Source organism: Nyctereutes procyonoides, unplaced genomic scaffold (genome assembly GCF_905146905.1).
Source record: "Nyctereutes procyonoides isolate TBG_1078 unplaced genomic scaffold, NYPRO_anot_genome, whole genome shotgun sequence".
In the NCBI taxonomy this organism is placed as follows: Eukaryota; Metazoa; Chordata; class Mammalia; order Carnivora; family Canidae; genus Nyctereutes; species Nyctereutes procyonoides.
In genome coordinates, this window is record NW_026575125.1 from 118,966,408 (window position 1) to 118,982,633 (window position 16,226).

The following is a 16,226-nucleotide window of genomic DNA, read 5'->3' on the forward strand; positions in this document are numbered from 1 at the left end:
GTCTCTCATGAACAAATAAATAAAATCTTTAAAAGTAAAAATAAAACTGACATAAAAAGCCCTGGCTTTAAGGACACTTGTTTGGGGATCCCCGGGTGGCTCAGCGGTTTAGCGCCTGCCTTCAGCCCAGGTTGTGATCCTGGAGTCCTGGGATCGAGTCCCACATTGGGCTCCCAGCATGGAGCCTGCTTCTCCCTCTGCCTATCTCTCGCTTTTCCTCTCTCATGACTAAATATTTTTTTATTTTTTTATAAATTTATTTTTTATTGGACTTCGATTTGCCAACATATAGCATAACACCCAGTGCTCATCCCATCAAGCGCCCCCCTCAGTGCTTGTCACCCATTCACCCCCACCCCCCGCCCTCCTCCCCTTCCACCACCCCCAGTTCATTTCCCAGAGTTAGAAGCCTTCATGTTCTGTCTCCCTTTCTGATATATCCTATCCATTTCTTCTCCCTTCCCTTATACTCCCTTTCAATATTATTCATATTCCCCAAATGAATGAGAACATACACTGTTTGTCCTTCTGCGATTGACTTATTTCACTCCGCAGAATACCCTCCAGGTCCATCCCCGTCTCATGACTAAATAAATAAAATTAAAAAAGGGACGCTTGTTTGGCCTTTGAGGGCCCAGCGCTTTCTCCATCCTCACGCCCCTCCATTCCCGTTCAAAGAATCCCAAAGCCCATTATCCTGCAGAGGGCGAGGACCCGATGGGATCTCTGGGACCTCGGTCCAGGAGCTGAGGAGTGGAGTAAACACTGGGTCCTGAGGGCGACCTCGGGGCCGCCGTGGTCAGGTGTGCGGCGCGGAGGATGGGCCAGAGAGACACGAGCTCCACGTTAAGTCGGCGTCAGAGCGAGAAGGGGGGGAGCATTAAGCGGGCAGGGAAGGTCCCACGGGAGACGCCGCGGGGCCCCTATATTCCTACAAGCTCTCTAGGAGGCGCCAGGGATGGGGCTTCAGGGGCACGGCCGTGCACCCAGCTGCGCACGGGCGCTCCGCCTGCGGGGGCGTCCCCGGAGCCCCCCAGCCCCGCGGCGAGGAGGGAGGGGCGGGCCCGCCTCCCCGCCGCCCGCCGCGCCGCCCCGGAGTCGCTCCTCCCACGGGCGGCGGCCGCAGAGGCGGGGGAAGCGCCGGGCCCCAGGGGCCGGCGTCCTGCGGCTTCCCCTGCGTGCCCCGCCCCCGCCGCGGCCCCCACCTCCGCCCAGGAAACCCGGCCGCGGGAAGCCGCCCGGCCGCCCCAGGCCGCGGGGGACGCAGGGCACGCAGGGCAAGGGGCGGGCCGGGCCGGGGCGGCCGCGGCAGGGGGAGGGTGCGGCCGGGCGCCGTGGGAGCGACCGCGGGCCCCCGCCCCGCGCTGGGGCGCGGCCGAGGCAGTGCGCATGCCCGCCCCGCGCGGGAAGGCCCGCCCCGCCGCCGCCCGGCCACTCAGAGCCTGGGAAAGGAGGCGGCCGCGCGGCCGACGCGGGCGGCCCTGACGTCAGACGCAGGGGCGGGGCGAGGCGGGGCCGCGGGCGGGCGGGCTGGCGCAGGCGCAGCTTTGCGCCCCGCCCCCTCGGCTTTGGGCTCCGGCTGCGCGGCGGTCACGTGGCGGGCGGCGGCCTGAGAGGGCTGCGAGCTGCCGCCGGGGGCGGGGGGCTTAGCGGGTCTCGCCGGGGAGCCGCGCACGGTCTGCACGAGCAGCCGCAGCGAGCACAGGGGCAGCTCCGGGGCGCTGAGCCCCGCCGCGGCGGGCAGCCCAGGCAGAGCCTGCCCGAGCCTAACCGCCGCGGGGGACGCTGTACAGCCCCGGGCGGGGACGGGGACAAAGGCGCGGGAGCAAATCTCAGGGCTGGAGTAAAGCCACGGAAAACGGACGGTTTACAGAAGCCCGCCCACGGAGAGCACGGGGCACCTGGCGAAGCGTCTGCCTCGGGCTCAGGTCGTGATGCCAGGGTCCTGGGCTCGAGCGCCGCTTGCACCCGCCCTGGGCGCGGAGCCTGCCACTCCCCCTGCGTGTGCCCGCTCCCTCTGTGTCAATAAATAAAAAATAAAATACCGAGCACAAACTGGTTGCCAGAGGGGAAGGGGGATGGGCAAACTGGGTTAAGAGGGGGGGAGATACAGGCTTCCGGTTATGGGATGAGTGTATGGGGAATAAAAGGCACAGCACCGGGAATACAAGGACACCGTAACAGCAGCGCGTGGTGACAGATGGGGGCTCCGCCTGTGCTGAGCCTAGCAGCACCTATAGACGTGGCGCAGCACTGTTTACACCTGAAATTGATCTAACATTGTTATGCCAACCAGTCCAATTAAAAGAAAAAAAAACAGGGCTCATGTTCTGTATGAAATGACCCTGTGCAGGGCACTTGAGTGGCTCAGTAGGTAGAGCATCTACCTTGGGCTCGGGTCAAGACCCTGGGATTCTTGGACCCAGCCCCACATGGGGCTCCCTGCTCAGCAGGGAGTCTGCTTCTCCCTCTCCCTCTGCTCATGCTCACGCTCTCCCAAATCAATCTTTCAAAAGAATTTTTTAAAAATGACATTAAAATCTTAAAAAAAAAAAAAAAAGCAGCCCAGATGGCTCAGCGGTTTAGCCGCCTGCCTTCGGCCCAGAACATGATCCTGGACACCCGGGATCGAGTCCCACATCGGGCTCCCGCATGGAGCCTGCTCTTCCTTCTGCCTGTGTCTCTGCCTCTCTCTCTCTCTGTGTCTCTCATGAATAAATAAAATCTTTTTTAAAAAAGGAAATGACTTTATGCCTTTGTCCAAAACCAGAATGTGCAACAGAAAAAGGAACCATCAGTCCTGGGCTATGGTTAATAATATATCAATGTTGGCTCATGTAACATTTGATACAAAATATAACATTTGATACAGAGTAACTCGGGGATGGTGAAGGAGGCGGGAGGGAGGTTCCAGGGAACTATCCAATGGCTCAGTTCTGTAAACCTAATGCTGTACTAAAAATAAGGTTTATCAACTATTTCCAAATGAAGGCTTAGGTTAGGGGGCAGATTCCATGGGTATTACGGTAGTCAAACACACCAAACTTCCCGATCTTCTGGATGGCAGGGGAGGGAGGAATCAAGGACAGCTGCCAGGACTTGAGCAACTGGGTGGCTGCTTGGGCCATGACAAGACAGGACGGCACCAGATAAGCCCACCAGATAAGTCCATCATGCCTGATGGACTCTAGGCATCAGGAGCCCAGCAAGGCAGCGGCAGAGCATCTGCCTCCCGGCAGGGACCAGCCTCCAGAACTCCAGGGTGTCCCTCTCCCGGGCCCAGCGGTGCCGAAAGCCATCAGACATGGGAGCCCCACCTCCAAATCCCCTCTACTTGGCTCTGGAGGGCATGCGGTGCTGAAAGGCTGTGATGTCCATAACCACAGGGACATGGAGTGGCTGGAGAGAGGTGGCCCCCCGCCCGCCCCCCATGTGCATACTCGCACACACACACTCCCCAAGGCCACTGGGGGAAGTTTATTGGGAAACCTCGAGGGGCGAGCACAGGATGGGCAGGCCAGGGTGGGATGAGGAGCAAGTGCAGGCTCTAGGAGGCAGAGTCAGAGGCCTCTGAGCTGTCCTTGACGTCGGTGCTCTCTGTGGTCTCGCTGACCTCGCTGAGATCCTTGCTGTCGCCCCCGCTATCGTCAGCAGCCAAGCCTCTCTCGTCACGACAGGTGTCTCCAGAGCTCGGAAGCGAGCTGCCCCTGCCCTCCACCTTGTTCTCGATGGCGCCCAGCACCACGTGTCTGCCTTTGTCCTTCAGCTCCAGATGCCGTCGCAGCTGCCGCCAGGAGCCCGGAGGGACGGAAGGGGAGACGGGACCTAAGTCTCCTGAGCACGCAGTCCCTCTGCCACCCCCCCCCCCCACCAGGGATGAAGGGCGGCAGGCTTGGGGCAGGAGACCTCTTGGGCCCCGCAATCTCCTCTCGAGTGAGCGTGCACATGCCTCCCTCACACGGGCTGCCCACCAAGCCCTCAGAACGGCCCTGGCCCCTGACGAGCCTGGGGCAGGACCCTGACTTTCTCCTCTCCCAGCCGAGTGTCACCCCTGAGACCAGGGGACCAAGTTCTCGGTGCTTCCAAGAGCCTCCTCCCTCTCCTCTGCCATCACGCCTCAGACAGGACAGGCTTTGGCAGAGAAGGGAACGTTGGGGTGATACCTCCTTTCCAGCCCGGCCATGGCCTGCTCCCTACCTGGCAGCTGAGGACGTGAGGGGAAGGGGCCCCGACTGGGCAGCACAGCCTCTGAGGGCCTCTGACAGCCTCAGGCACCCCAAGGGACACTCACCTCGTCAGCCATCTGGGTGAGGTCCCGCTTCATCGCGTATGCGTCTTCCCCATCGGCGTAGTACTTGGGCTCCACTTCGCTGATCCTGGGGGCAGGAGGAGCAGAAAAGAACGACCCAAATCAGAGGGTCAAGTCTCCTCAGTCTTCTGGCATCCTGCGCTAGTGCGGCGGCACGTCTGTCTTCCCCTGACGGAGACAGCAAGCCCATTCCGACGCAGCCTGCCCTTTGTGCTCGCCAGCAGTAGGCAGCAAGTAGCACCCAGCACCTTGCACCCTCTGGGGGTTCCCACTGTCCTGTGTCCCTAAGCTGGCTCCCACACATCTGTTTCTGTGGTTTGTTGTGAGCCCAAGCCCTGAATTAGCTTTCCCTTCCCACCATGCCCTGTTCCCTGTCACTCACTGAGCAACCAAGCCTGACTCCTGGGCCTAGCCACTGGAACGGAGGAGGACGGGAGCTGGAACCTCTGGTTCCTGACACTCACTGCCAGGCCCTGTGACCCCTGCTCTGAGGACCTTAGGGGCCAAGCCTGCACTGGAGGGTGGATGCACACACTCGGGTACCCTGCCACTGGAAGGGTGTTGGACTTGATGGCCTAGGAGGGCTGGCCAGCCCCGAGACCCCAGAACTGTTGGCCACCAGAGACTCTATATCCAGATCAGGACCCCTCCCTGAATGCCTTTCCTGGCGGTCCGTCTTCACCCCCAGCAAACTGAAGCTGAAGCTGTCTCTGGGGGCCCTCCACCCCCAGCCTCCCCTTCGAGCAGCTTCCGCCACATCAGTTCCCTGCCAGGTTTTCTCTGCTCTGCGCCAGGCACACAGAGACCCCCATGTCCCCAAGTGGGCTTGCCCTCATCCACCAGGACACCCCAGGGCTCTGCATCCCTCCACTGCTCTTGCCGATGGCTCTACCTGCCTCGATGTGCTTAGGTTTCCACAGCACCACACTCTCCTTTCTCCTGGTTGCTCTTAGATGCTTCTACGTGCCAGGGCACCTTGAGCCCTGCTTCTGCTCACTTCCCAGGCCCTCACCTCTACTCCCGAACCTCTACTGAGAAGACTGCGCTTCACCACATGGCCCTCTACCTAGCCCTAGCCGGCATGGAGCGACACAGCCAGCCACACCAAACACTCCTGCATCACAACGTGCTTTGAGCAGACTGCAGCAGGCAGGTGTCGTCCCCACAGAGCCTGAAGGAGACATTCTGATAATGTCTGGAAGTCCATGGCCTGCTCGCCATCTCAGCTAAGCCCAGGTCTCTCCCCCAGTCACCCACATCCTTCCACCTGGAAGGCAGCTCAGCCTGTCTCAGATGCCTGGATGTGCCAGACTTGGGACCACCCCATTCCATTAGAAAAATCTCGATCTACTTACTGAAAGTTGAGGGTGTTGGAATAGAGGTGCAGGGCGGCCCGGTTACTGCAGGGGAACAAGGCGCTGCTGAGCTGCACAGACTGGGTCAGACAGGGACGGCACGTCCAGGCCTGGCCCCCCTCCCCGTGCCCCCCTCCCCACTAGTCCCAGATCTTCTCCAAGAGTCAAGGAACCCCAGGACCCACATGAAGACAGTACCTCCTCCCTCCACCCCTCCCTTTCTCCCTCAGCCTGGCTTCCACCTCTTCCTGACATGCAGGGAGACGTATTTGGCATTGAAGTTCTCGATCATGGCTCGGGAGGCCTGGTCCATCAGCTTCTGAGCCAGGCCAAGGCGCCGGTGGGAACGCTTCACAGCCTGGTGGGAGAAGAGTGGGACCTTGAGGGCTGCCTCAACTAAGCCCACCTCCACCCCTGCCAGGAGCTGGGCAGGCCCCATATACCAGAGAGGTGATATGTCCATGGGGCACGTCATCCGGGTCCTCTTCCCTAGAACAAGAAGAAAGGAGAGGCTAGAAAGGAGCCTGGTGCAGATGCAGTCACCACCCCACATCCCTGGGGCGTGTGCCAAGCAGGAGCACAAAGTCCTCTGGTGGCTCCGAAGTCCCCCGCTCCCTGGACCCTGGAGTGAGGAGAGCTGGGACACTCACAAGCCCACACAGTGGCCCAAAGACAAATGCAGCGTCTGTGGGGGTACAATGGGAATGCTGATCGTGCCATAAAGAACTGACCTACGAAGCCATGAAAAGACATGGAAGAACTTTTGATGCACATGACTTAAGCGAAAGGAGCCAACGTGAAAGGGCCCCATATTGTAGGATTCCCATTCTACGACATTCTGGAGAAGAGAAACTACAGACATGGTAAGTGACTATGTCTGTGGTTCCCGTGGCGGGGGGGGGGGGAGAGGAGAAGTGATGTAACCCAGAAGGTTTTTAGGACACTGAAGCTCCTGCGTGTGGAACAGCAGATACATGTTCTTAGACACACGCCCCAATCCACAGAAAGTACAACACAAAGCAGATCTCCGTCATGTGGCAATACCGGTTCATCCACGGTCACAAACGTACTGCAAGATGTTAACGATCGAGAAAACTAGGGGGCAAAGGGTAAGGAGTACCCGGGAAGTCTATCCTTCCCACCCAGTTTTTCGTAAACTTGAAAGTGAACTGAAGATTAGTAAATTAATCCCTTAAAACAAGAAACAGCGAGACAGGGCAGCATCCAGCAGACACACGTGGTGTTGGCGTTCACCCTCCCGCCATCCACTCCCAACTCTGGCACCAGGCTTCTGTCTCCGTCCTTGGTGACTCACATTTTGGCCAGCACGTACCCCACAATCTTCCCGTTCTCATCCTCTGCGATGTAAGAGAGCTAGGTGACAAGGAAGGGAAAGAAGTCAGAAAATAACCTCCTGTCAGAGCTGGACGAGCCCGTGGCAGACCCCTGGTCCCAGTGCTGGCCTGTCACTGTGCGCATGACAGAAACGGGTCAAGGGGTGGCTTTAGTGACAGCTCCCGACCCCTAGGTCCACTAGCTGGCTTGCCTGCCGCACAGCCCACTGCTGCTCCTCCCACGTGGATCTTCCTTGGCCTGGTTTCTGCCCCCTCCCGAAATTCCGAGCTGCCCACCTGGGGCCAGGAAAGGCCGTGGTAGAAGTAGTATTTCATCTGGTAGTTCTCGGGCAGGCACAGGAGATTGCAGTGCTGCATGTTCATCAGGTCCTCCGGCTGCGGGAAGGCGGGCAGGGAGCGCGGTCGGGCCAGGGGCCGTGGTGACCCAGTAGGCCTCAGCCGCCCTAGCAGCCAGCTCCCCGTCGCTCTCCTCCCCGACCCCCGCCCCCGCGGGGCCGGGCGGGCGCCGTCACCGTCTGCACCGCCGCCGTGCAGAGCTCCTCGGTCCCAGGGACGGCCGGGAGCGCCGGGAGGCTCCGGGACACCGTGCACGGGCGCCCCGACATCCCCGTTGCGGCACGTCCACGCCGTGGGGACGGGGGCCCTCACCTGTCCGTGCCCCGAGGCCGCAGGCGTGCGGGGGCGAGCCGCCCGGGCCGGCCGGGCCCCTCGGGAGCATGCGCACGCGGCCCCGGGCCCCGCACCCACGCGGCGCGGACAGCCTCCCGCCCCCGCCCCTCACCCTCGCATTGCGGATGTTCATAACGGCGGCGGGGCTCGCGGCTCCCAGCGGGTCGTAGACGCAGTCAGCGCTGCCACCGCGCTCCAAGGCGACGCCGGGGCGGCCGGGCCGGGCTGGGGCCGGGGCTGGAGCTGGGTCTCGGGGCTCGCGGGGGTGGCGGCGGAAGGGGCGGTGCGCGCCGGGCCCCGCCACCGGCCGGAAGTGCGCGCCTCCGAGCCCGCCCCCGCGGCCGGCCGGGGCGGGGCCCCTCCGCGGGGCGGGACGGAGCGGGCCGAGCCGAGGGCCGCGGCGCGGGGCGGGCGCCCGGGGGCGGGGCCGGGCGGGGACCGCAGGTACCTGCCGCCAGGTGGGCGGCCGCCCCTCCCCGCGACCCCACAGACGCGCGCACACGGCCGGTGGAGCAGGCTCAGCTTTATTTCGCGGCTTGGCGGGCGGGGACGGCGGCGGGGCAGTCGGGGCCGGGGCTCGGGGCCGGGGCGAGACGGCCCAGCAGAGCGCCCAGCATCTCCTCGCACATGGCCAGGCACCTCGGCACGTGGAAGCAGCCTGCGGGGAGAGGCAGGACAACGGGTCGCAGGCCGAGGGGCAGCCGAGGGCCCCGAGCCCCTGCGGCGCCGCCCTTGCCGTCCCCCACTCACCTTTGAAGGGACCCCCTTTGATGGTGAGCGCGACCTTCCCCTCCCGGGTCAAGTAGCCAAACCACTCCCCGTGCTCAGGATCGCGAAACTGCAATCACAAGACAGTGACAGCCAGGGTCTGCAGGAGTCTCCCTGGGGCCACAAGGCCAGGGAAAGGGGCGTTCACCGTCCCCACCGCACCGCTACCCCGCGGTCACGGCTCGGCGAAGGTGGCTCCAGAATCAGCGCTTTTCAAGGCGAGACCGCGTCCAGGGCCAAGAGGAGGGCGTGGGGCTTTTCCCCTTTCTGCTCGGGGATGGGAGTGTGCAGCTACATAACCCTCGGGGGAGAGGGGCACGGGCTCGGACTCGACACCCCACAAGTGGGACTGGGAAGCACCCTGTTTGGGGATGACCAAAACGTTCCAGAGCTGCTGGTTACAAATGCATACATCGTCCCATCTCGCTGAGCTGAGCGCGTGGACACAGTTCATGTGGATAAATTGTATTTAAATAAAAAATGATTTAAAAAAACAAAGAAACAGAGAACCCTGGTGGAGGCGGGGACCTCCATGCAACTTTGAAGCAAGTTGCTCCCCCACGGAGGCCTGGGCTGGAGATTCTCGCTCTGGCCCTCCCTCGCCTTAAAAAAAAAGAAAAAGTATTCCTTAAATCCCCCTTCATGCAGTTGAAACTGGTGCTCTTTAACCCATGCTCTCTAGCAATGCATTCGACACGAACAGCCTCAGGTCTCCGGATTCCCGTGTTTGGAAGTGGTGATGTGTGTCTGTGCAATGCTTGTAATGTGAACACACTGGGGACCTCTACTGATGGCAAACTCTGGCACTGCTGGCACCACTGTGGAAGCGAACGCTGGGTTCCAATTTGGTGCAAATGGAGGTATAATTTTCTCCCAGGTTTTGAAGCCCACACACCCCAGAATAACACCATCCCTGCTGTACTGGGATTGACCAGCCAGGGGATCACGGCTTTAGAAACACATGAAGAGTCTTCATCGGCAGGCGCTGCACCCAAGGTGAGCCCTGAGCACCAGCTGGTACATCACTCCGCTCACAGGGCTTTGCTTCTGGGGGACCCCTGGCTTCCTTCCTACCTCACAGCTGATTCTTGTCTCCTATTCTCTCTTCTCTTCCCCTTCTGTACCCAAAAGCTTACTTTGCCTCCCGGCTCACAGTATCCTCTACCTCCTTCTAACACCCAAGTGAGGGAAGGCTCAGCTGTTTAGCGCCTGCCTTTGGCCCAGGGCATGATCCCGAAGTCCCGGTATCGAGTCCCACGTCGGGCTCCCTGCATGGGGCCTGCTTCTCCCTCTGCCTGTGTCTCTGCCACTCTCTCTGTGTGTATGTCTCATGGATAAATAAATAAAATCTTAAAAAAAAACACCCAAGTGACCGTGGCCAGTGCAGACTCTGACCCCTCTGCCCACTGCAGCTCACACCCCAGGCCAGGCCCCCCCATCCTCACTGGCCTCCTGTCTCCCTACCTTTGCCCGTGTTCTACAGACTCCCCTCCCAAAGCCCCAGGACCCAGTAATGCCTAAATCCCACAAGGTAACTCCTCTGTGCAGGGCAACCCCCTCTGCCTTTGCTGCCTCCCGCTCATCCCCCAATCCCCTGACCTTGATCTGTTTTCCAAAGCGGTCATTACCGTCTATATGTTTGTTTACTTGTTTATAGTCTGCCCCCACCCCCCACACACACACCCCGCAACCAAAACATCAGCTCCAGAGGAGCAGAGGCCGGACCTCCAGGAACTCAGGCCAGCTGAGGGACCGTGTCCAGTGAGGGAGAGAAGAAGGGGGTGTGGGATGAGCGTCCCCCTCGGGGCCTAGCCTCCTCCCACAGCCCAAGGAAGCCTGGCCGCGGCCCACCTGGACAGGAGTGGCTGCCTGCCGTTTCATCCACACCCACCCTGAGCCCACAGAGGGCTCTGGACCAGGAAGCAGCACCTACCTGGCGGAAGGTGTACTCAGCCACCTGGTAGAAGAGGTGCAGCAAGGTGGGGTCCCCGCTGTCACTGTAGCCCATGAGGAAGGCAATCATGGCTTCACTGTGTGGCCACCAGAGCTTCATGGCCCACTCCAGCTGAGAGCAGAGCAGGGGCAGGTGTCTGAGAACCACCCCCCCGCCGCCCACCACCACTCTCAGCCCATCCTCCAGATCATGGCTCAAACTCCGCGCGGCCCAAGCACTTGGAGCTTCGTCATGGAATGGATGTCCCTGAGGGTCTGAATGGCCTGTCTGAATGGGACTAGCTTCTTGGCCAGATGCCCCTTCCAAAGGGCCAGGGCGGGGTGACCTCCCCTTTAACCCTAGACTCGAAACCATGTCTTGTCTGTTTAAAGCCCGTTGGACACCAGCTCCTGCCGGTGGCACGGTCAGTCACCCCCACAGATCTCAGCAGGATCAAAACGCGATCAGAGGCAACAGACATAAGGGAGCGATCTGCCCCCGCCACTGACACCTTACAGTCACCCACCCGAGAGCCTTTCACAGATGAAGGAGACACATGTCTCAGAACTGGCATTGTCTGCCTTCCCTAACAGCCTCCCTATGCACAGGAGGTCGAGGGCCGCTGGTGTCGAAGTCACGAGTTTACCCCCAGGGTCTCACTGGGCAAGTTCCTCGCTCTGAGACCCAGGCCCCCTCTATGACCCGGGTGATGACGGCACCCACCTCCCAGGGAAGAAAGCCTTGAACAGGCCAGTACCGTGTGGCCCTGGGCACATCCCCACCTGGGTTGGGCAGAGGCCATCGGCGTCCTGGAAGTAGAAGAGGCCTCCGTGGTCAGGGTCCCATCCAGAGCGGAAAGGCAACAACAGGAACTTGTCGATAACACGGGCTCGAAGTTCGGGGTCACCCTTCCTGATGGCGTGACGGAGCAGGAACCAGCCGGCTTCCAGCGCATGGCCTGGTGAGTGCTCCAGATAAGGCAGGCAGCAGATGCTCCCGGGCGGGGGCTCAACCTCCCTTGCAGAGCACAGTGCCTGCCTTCCTCCTCCACGACTGGGAGCTGCTCGGAGCCACCGCCCCGCAGGAAGTTTGCCCTCCGGGTCTGTCCCTGCTGAGGACACCCCAGCCTAGGAGGCCTGTCCCAGCTTCCCTGCCTGGTCCTCAGCAGCAGGTGGAGGGTGCAGGGAGGAGGGCAGACCCCAGGCACTCCCCACAGCTAAAGCACAGAACCCAGACCTAGCATTCCCTTCCTCCTGGGCCAGCCCCAGCCCACTTTACTCCTCACCTGGGTTCTGGTGCCTCCCCAGGCAACCAGAAAGTTCCCCGCCATCCTCTGACACGTTCTCCAGCACAGCCTGTCCATCCCTCTGCCAAGAGAGGAACAGAAGGTAAATCTGCCTTCAGCTCCTGCCCATCCAACCAGGAAGGCAGGCTCTCCGTCCCTCTGTCCCTCCGTCCCCCCATCCCCCAGCCCCCCCCTCGCCCCGGGATCCGCAGTCTTGGCAGGCCTGGCTCAGAGGGGTTACTTGAGAAGGGGTCCGAGGACCTGGTTGAGTTCTGACCCTTGCCTGGGCCACCGAGGTGAGAAGAGCGACACACCCAATGGGGGCTGCAGGGGCGCCTGGGGGGCTCAGTTGGTTGGGTGTCTGTCTTTGGTTAGGGTCATGGTCCCAGGGTCCAGGGGTGGCTCAGCGGGGAGACTGCTTCTCTCTCTGCCCTGCTCCCCCTACTCATTCCCTCTCTCACTCTCTCTCTCAAATAAATAAAATCTTTTAAAAAATGAATGAAGACAGATTCGGTGAGCTGGGCTGCCCACAGAGGCCCAGAAGGCCTTGGATCTGGCCGGGTTTCCTGCTCTCTAAGGTGCCAGAGGCCCTTTACCGGGCTCCCGGGGTCCCCACCTTTCCCAGGGCCTAGACCGAGCTCTCCCCTCCCGCCGTGTCTCCCCATCTGTAAAGGGGGCCGTCAGGACCCAGCTGGGGGTGTGGGTGTGGGCACAGGAGGTGCCCCAGAGAGTGAGGACTGGGGTCACTCCACTCCCCAGCTCCCAGGCCCCGTTTGACAGGCGAGTGTCAGCCTCCTATTCACACACCCCCCACCCGGCGTGCCCCCTACCTGGACATGCTGCAGGATCCTCTGGGCACACCAGTCCCCCAGCTCCGCGTAGGTGCCCGCCAGCTCCTCGTCCGCCTCCCCGAGCTGGTCCACCAGGTTGAGCAGCATCATGGGCACCGCCATGGACTCAGAGGCGGGGGCCCCCGGGAGACAGGGCCGGCCCAGCCCCGAGGGGTCCTCCCGCACCCAGTACACGATCTGATCCATCATCCCCACCGCTTCGTTCTGGGTGGGGAGAAAGGAGGCGAGGGGAGGCCCAGGCCGAGGCTGCGTCCCATGCAGTGTGGTCCCTCGGGTCCTGACCTGGGCTGGGAGAGCCTCGTCCTCCCACCCACGCACAGGGCGACACCTCCACCAAGGGCCTACTCCGGGCCCGGCCCTGGGTTGGGTGCTGGCCCCCCGCCCCCGAGGGGTTCTGCTCCACCCTGCCTCGGGCTCCCAGTGTGTGGCTGCAGGCCACTCCCAGGCAGCGAGGCTGGAAAGCAGGGGGGGCTTCAGGGCGGAGGGAGCGCTCCCTTCCAGCCAGGGCCCTGCAAGGACTGGTCCCTCTGTGCTCCTGTGCTCTACCCTCTACCGTGGATTCAGAGGTAGAGACGGCAGGGAGGGGGCACCCATGACAACACAGCACAGCGGGGCTGGGGTGGGGGCGTTGCCAGCAGCCCTGGGGCCACAGGGGCCCAGAGGCAGGACGGGCAGCGACCCAGCCTGCGGCCAGAGCCCAGGGAGGCTTGCGCAGAACAGGGACGCACCAGGTGGCCCCTTCCAGCTCGAGTGAGGGCACGGAGACCCACAGGGCCGCCCTCCTCCCGCACACCTGGTAACGTGCCTCCCCAGTCACCCTCCACAGCTCGTTCATGGCCATGGTGTAGAAACACTCGCTGAAGATGGTTCGCTGCACCTTGATGGGCAGGCCGTCCCGCGTCAGCACAAAGGCGCACTTCTTGCCAGGAGGTGCCACTCGGGCAAAACGCAGCAAAAACTCGCCACCTGGTGGTTGGAAGTGGGCTCGCTAGAACCCAGGTGAGGACACCCAACCTTCCCCTACCTTCGTTCCCGCTTGCGAGTGCCCCCAGGCCCTGGACAGCTTCCGGACCTCCCTAGGAACTAGAGTAAACTGGGAGGCGCCTCTGCGGAGATGGGCACGGGGGAGGGGGGGCACCTGCTTTAGCTGAATCCAGAACTTCGGGGCTGCGGAAACGCTCAAATTTTCGGTACAGGCGACAGTACATCCACACCTGTGCGGGAGTGGAGGGAATATGGCTAAAGTGGGAGCTGCAGGGGTTCTCAGGGCTGGGATGAGAGGGAGTCCCAAGGGGCCCCCGTCATGGGGGGGGAGAGTGTGGACATGACCGGCCTTGTGTGTGCACACTGAGGACAGGCCAGGCGGCCTCTGGCTTCTGCCTCTGGGAGAGCTTCTGGCCTGGGCACACCCCTACCTGCCTCCCCTGCAGCCAGACGTACTTGAGGTCATCATACACCTGCCCGTCTCGACCCAGGCACGTGAAGAAACCCCTGTGGGATGCACAGTATTGAAAGGCGGGAAGGGGCCTTGCATCCAGCCCTCGGTCCACTGCTCTGCTGGGCTCAGCAGATCTGAGTCAGCTGAGAGTGAGGTGCAGGCTCAGGAGGGGCAAGGACCCCTGCTGAGGGCAGCGGAAGGGCGAGGCGCACCCGTGCTCCTGGTCGTGAGAGTGCTCCATCCAGAAAGCCACCACTCGGTCCAGCTCCTGCTCCACGCGCTCCTTCCAGGCCTGCAGAGCCTCCCGCTCCTTGTCCATGTCCTGGGGGGGACTCGGGACTTGGAGGCGCAGCTTCTCCACAGCCCTCCCCATCTTCCCAGGTCCCAACCTCCAGAACAGGCTCCTCTGTGCCCCAGGTCACCCCAAGGCTGCCTGAGCCGTCTCCCCTCGGCCCCCAGGCCTCGGAGCCCAGACCTCAGGGTTCCCCACACCCTTGCACGGGGCTGTCCTCCGTCCCGGGACCGGCCCCGGGACTGACCCCACCGTCCTGGGAGTCCTCCAGGACAACACCCTCCCCACTACGGGCCCCCCCACTGGCCTGCCACACTCGGAGACCCCCGCTCATCCTTCCTTCTCCTCCAGGAAGCCAGACCGAGCTGGTCTGGGTCCCGTGACTGTCACTCAGCTGACCCAGCCGCGCCCCGCCCGCCCCCTCCTCCGGGAGGTTCCGTAGAGCCTGGGGGCGGGGCTCGGCGGTCGCAGGCCCCGCCCCCCGCTCGCCGGCCCCGCCCCTCGGTGCTGGGCGGAGCGCAGCAGGCTGGAGATCCTGCTGATGGGAAATGCTGGCTGAGCCAGGGACGGTCTGGGGTGGGACGGCGGGACTGGCTCCCCGACACCCGCTCCTCCAAGCCACCTCTCCCCACCGTCGAACTGAGTTGAGGGGGCAGTGGGCAGGGGACTGTGGGCCCACCCGCCCTGCTCACAGATGCGTGTCCTTATTTACCGTAAACCCCTTCCCGTCCGGCCTCTCCCTGCTTTCCTTGGACTCTGTCCCCCTCATGCCTAGCCAGGGACAAGCCTTGGTATGTGGAAGGTTCTAAGGTTCCTGTGGGTGAGCACCCTGGCCTTGGGTCCAGTGGATGGGGCCTTGGCCAGTCCTGAGGCAGAGAACCGGTACCGCTGCTCTCCCCACGGACAGGCCTCTCCCCGGGAGACCGCAGAGTGCTGTGGTCAGACGTGACCCGGCCCCAAAGCTGCTACACTGGCCTGGCCCCAAGTGCCCTGTGGGCCACCGCGGGGCAGGGGGCAGGTGAGCGGAGGGATGGTGTAGGGGGGAGGCAGGAATCCCCGCAGCCCTCCAACAGCTGGCAGATCTGCACAGGCCCCTCCCCTCCCACGCTAAGCCCCCCACAGGCCCCTTGCACCAGCTGGCCGGCGTGTGTCACCCCGCCACCGGTGCTCTCCCCTCCCCCTGGGCTCATGTCCGCACCCCCTCCCCACCAGACCTGGGCTCCGAATCAGATGAGAACTGGTGCCGTGGGGATGACAGAGCCCACGGCTCCTGGTATCGAGATCAACAGGGCACGGGACACTGTGAGCCCACTGGAGTGAGCACCAGGGAGAGAGAAGCTTGCCCTCAGAGGCTTTCCGAGAGGTGGCCGTGAGCTGGCACTGCATGGGTACACGCACCCAAAGAGCGGAGATGGAGCGACTGGATGAGAGGGTAACAAGGCCCTTGGGTCCCTAGCATGAGTACCAGGCTGGAGCACTGCTCCTCCCGACCAGGTGGCGCTAGGCACTACCCCATCCGTTTCACCCTGGCTGTACCACCCACATCAATGATGCCGCCGCCAACAGTTGAAAGTTCTGCTCCTTCTCTTTTGGGGGCCTGACTCATGTGTGCATGGTATTCGGTCCTACAGAGCCTGCTAATAATAAGCCTCAGACCCAAAACCCACCCCGAAGGCAACCCAGGTCTATCCTGGGGAACAGACGCTCCGGGGGACCTGAGCTCTCAGTGGAAAGAGCCCAGGTCAGCCCTCCCCACTTGTCCAGGGTGGCTGGTGGCTAGTGACCTGCCAGTCCTTTATCCCAGTCCTCCATCCTCTGGGTGCAGGAGGGAAGGTGATCCAGTCTCTAGGCAAGGAATGGGCAGCAGCTGGCCAGAGTCCCTTGGCCTCACTGGAGCCTTGAAGCTTGGGAGGCAATCGGGAACCCTGCTCACTGCCCTTCGGAGCAAGAAGCTCCTGGGGGGGGGTGTCG

The 16,226-nt window shown here is 62.3% G+C and overlaps 2 protein-coding genes across 4 annotated transcripts; both read right to left on the reverse strand.

Annotated features, from left to right (window-relative positions):
* Positions 1 to 3,462: 3,462 nt before the first annotated feature.
* Positions 3,463 to 7,980, reverse strand: NAA10 (N-alpha-acetyltransferase 10, NatA catalytic subunit). Of its 3 annotated transcripts, none has more exons than XM_055339112.1 (8): positions 7,801 to 7,980; positions 7,296 to 7,394; positions 6,998 to 7,038; positions 6,108 to 6,153; positions 5,907 to 6,022; positions 5,665 to 5,709; positions 4,292 to 4,376; positions 3,463 to 3,784 (listed from the first exon to the last, which is right to left on the reverse strand). In XM_055339112.1, exons 1-8 carry the CDS (start codon positions 7,819 to 7,821, stop codon positions 3,548 to 3,550), a joined length of 690 nt encoding a protein of 229 aa, XP_055195087.1. In that variant the 5' UTR covers positions 7,822 to 7,980; the 3' UTR covers positions 3,463 to 3,547. The 3 variants fall into 3 exon arrangements, with proteins under 3 accessions (XP_055195087.1, XP_055195086.1, XP_055195085.1); XM_055339111.1 differs by having other exon boundaries at positions 6,980 to 7,038; XM_055339110.1 differs by lacking the exons at positions 6,998 to 7,038; positions 7,296 to 7,394; positions 7,801 to 7,980 and adding an exon at positions 6,315 to 6,955.
* Positions 7,981 to 8,196: 216 nt separating this feature from the next.
* Positions 8,197 to 14,646, reverse strand: RENBP (renin binding protein). The gene is made up of 11 exons (XM_055339178.1): positions 14,563 to 14,646; positions 14,176 to 14,285; positions 13,941 to 14,016; positions 13,664 to 13,739; positions 13,319 to 13,491; positions 12,505 to 12,729; positions 11,675 to 11,756; positions 11,172 to 11,347; positions 10,390 to 10,521; positions 8,439 to 8,526; positions 8,197 to 8,346 (listed from the first exon to the last, which is right to left on the reverse strand). Exons 1-11 carry the CDS (start codon positions 14,587 to 14,589, stop codon positions 8,213 to 8,215), a joined length of 1,299 nt encoding a protein of 432 aa, XP_055195153.1. The 5' UTR covers positions 14,590 to 14,646; the 3' UTR covers positions 8,197 to 8,212.
* Between the last annotated feature and the right edge of the window lie 1,580 nt (positions 14,647 to 16,226).

Coding starts and splice junctions, on each gene's coding strand:
- NAA10 (XM_055339110.1), bottom strand. CDS start 6,526: ATGTCTGTAGTTTCTCTTCTCCAGAATGTCGTAGAATGGGAATCCTAC. Junction 6,023..6,107: donor ATGGACATATCACCTCTCTG/GTATATGGGGCC, acceptor TTCTCCCACCAG/GCTGTGAAGCGTTCCCACCG. Junction 5,710..5,906: donor TCCCTGCATGTCAGGAAGAG/GTGGAAGCCAGG, acceptor GTTCCCCTGCAG/TAACCGGGCCGCCCTGCACC.
- RENBP (XM_055339178.1), bottom strand. CDS start 14,589: ATGAGCGGGGGTCTCCGAGTGTGGCAG. Junction 14,017..14,175: donor TCTCACGACCAGGAGCACGG/GTGCGCCTCGCC, acceptor TGCATCCCACAG/GGGTTTCTTCACGTGCCTGG. Junction 11,348..11,674: donor GGGGAGGCACCAGAACCCAG/GTGAGGAGTAAA, acceptor AGCACTCACCAG/GCCATGCGCTGGAAGCCGGC.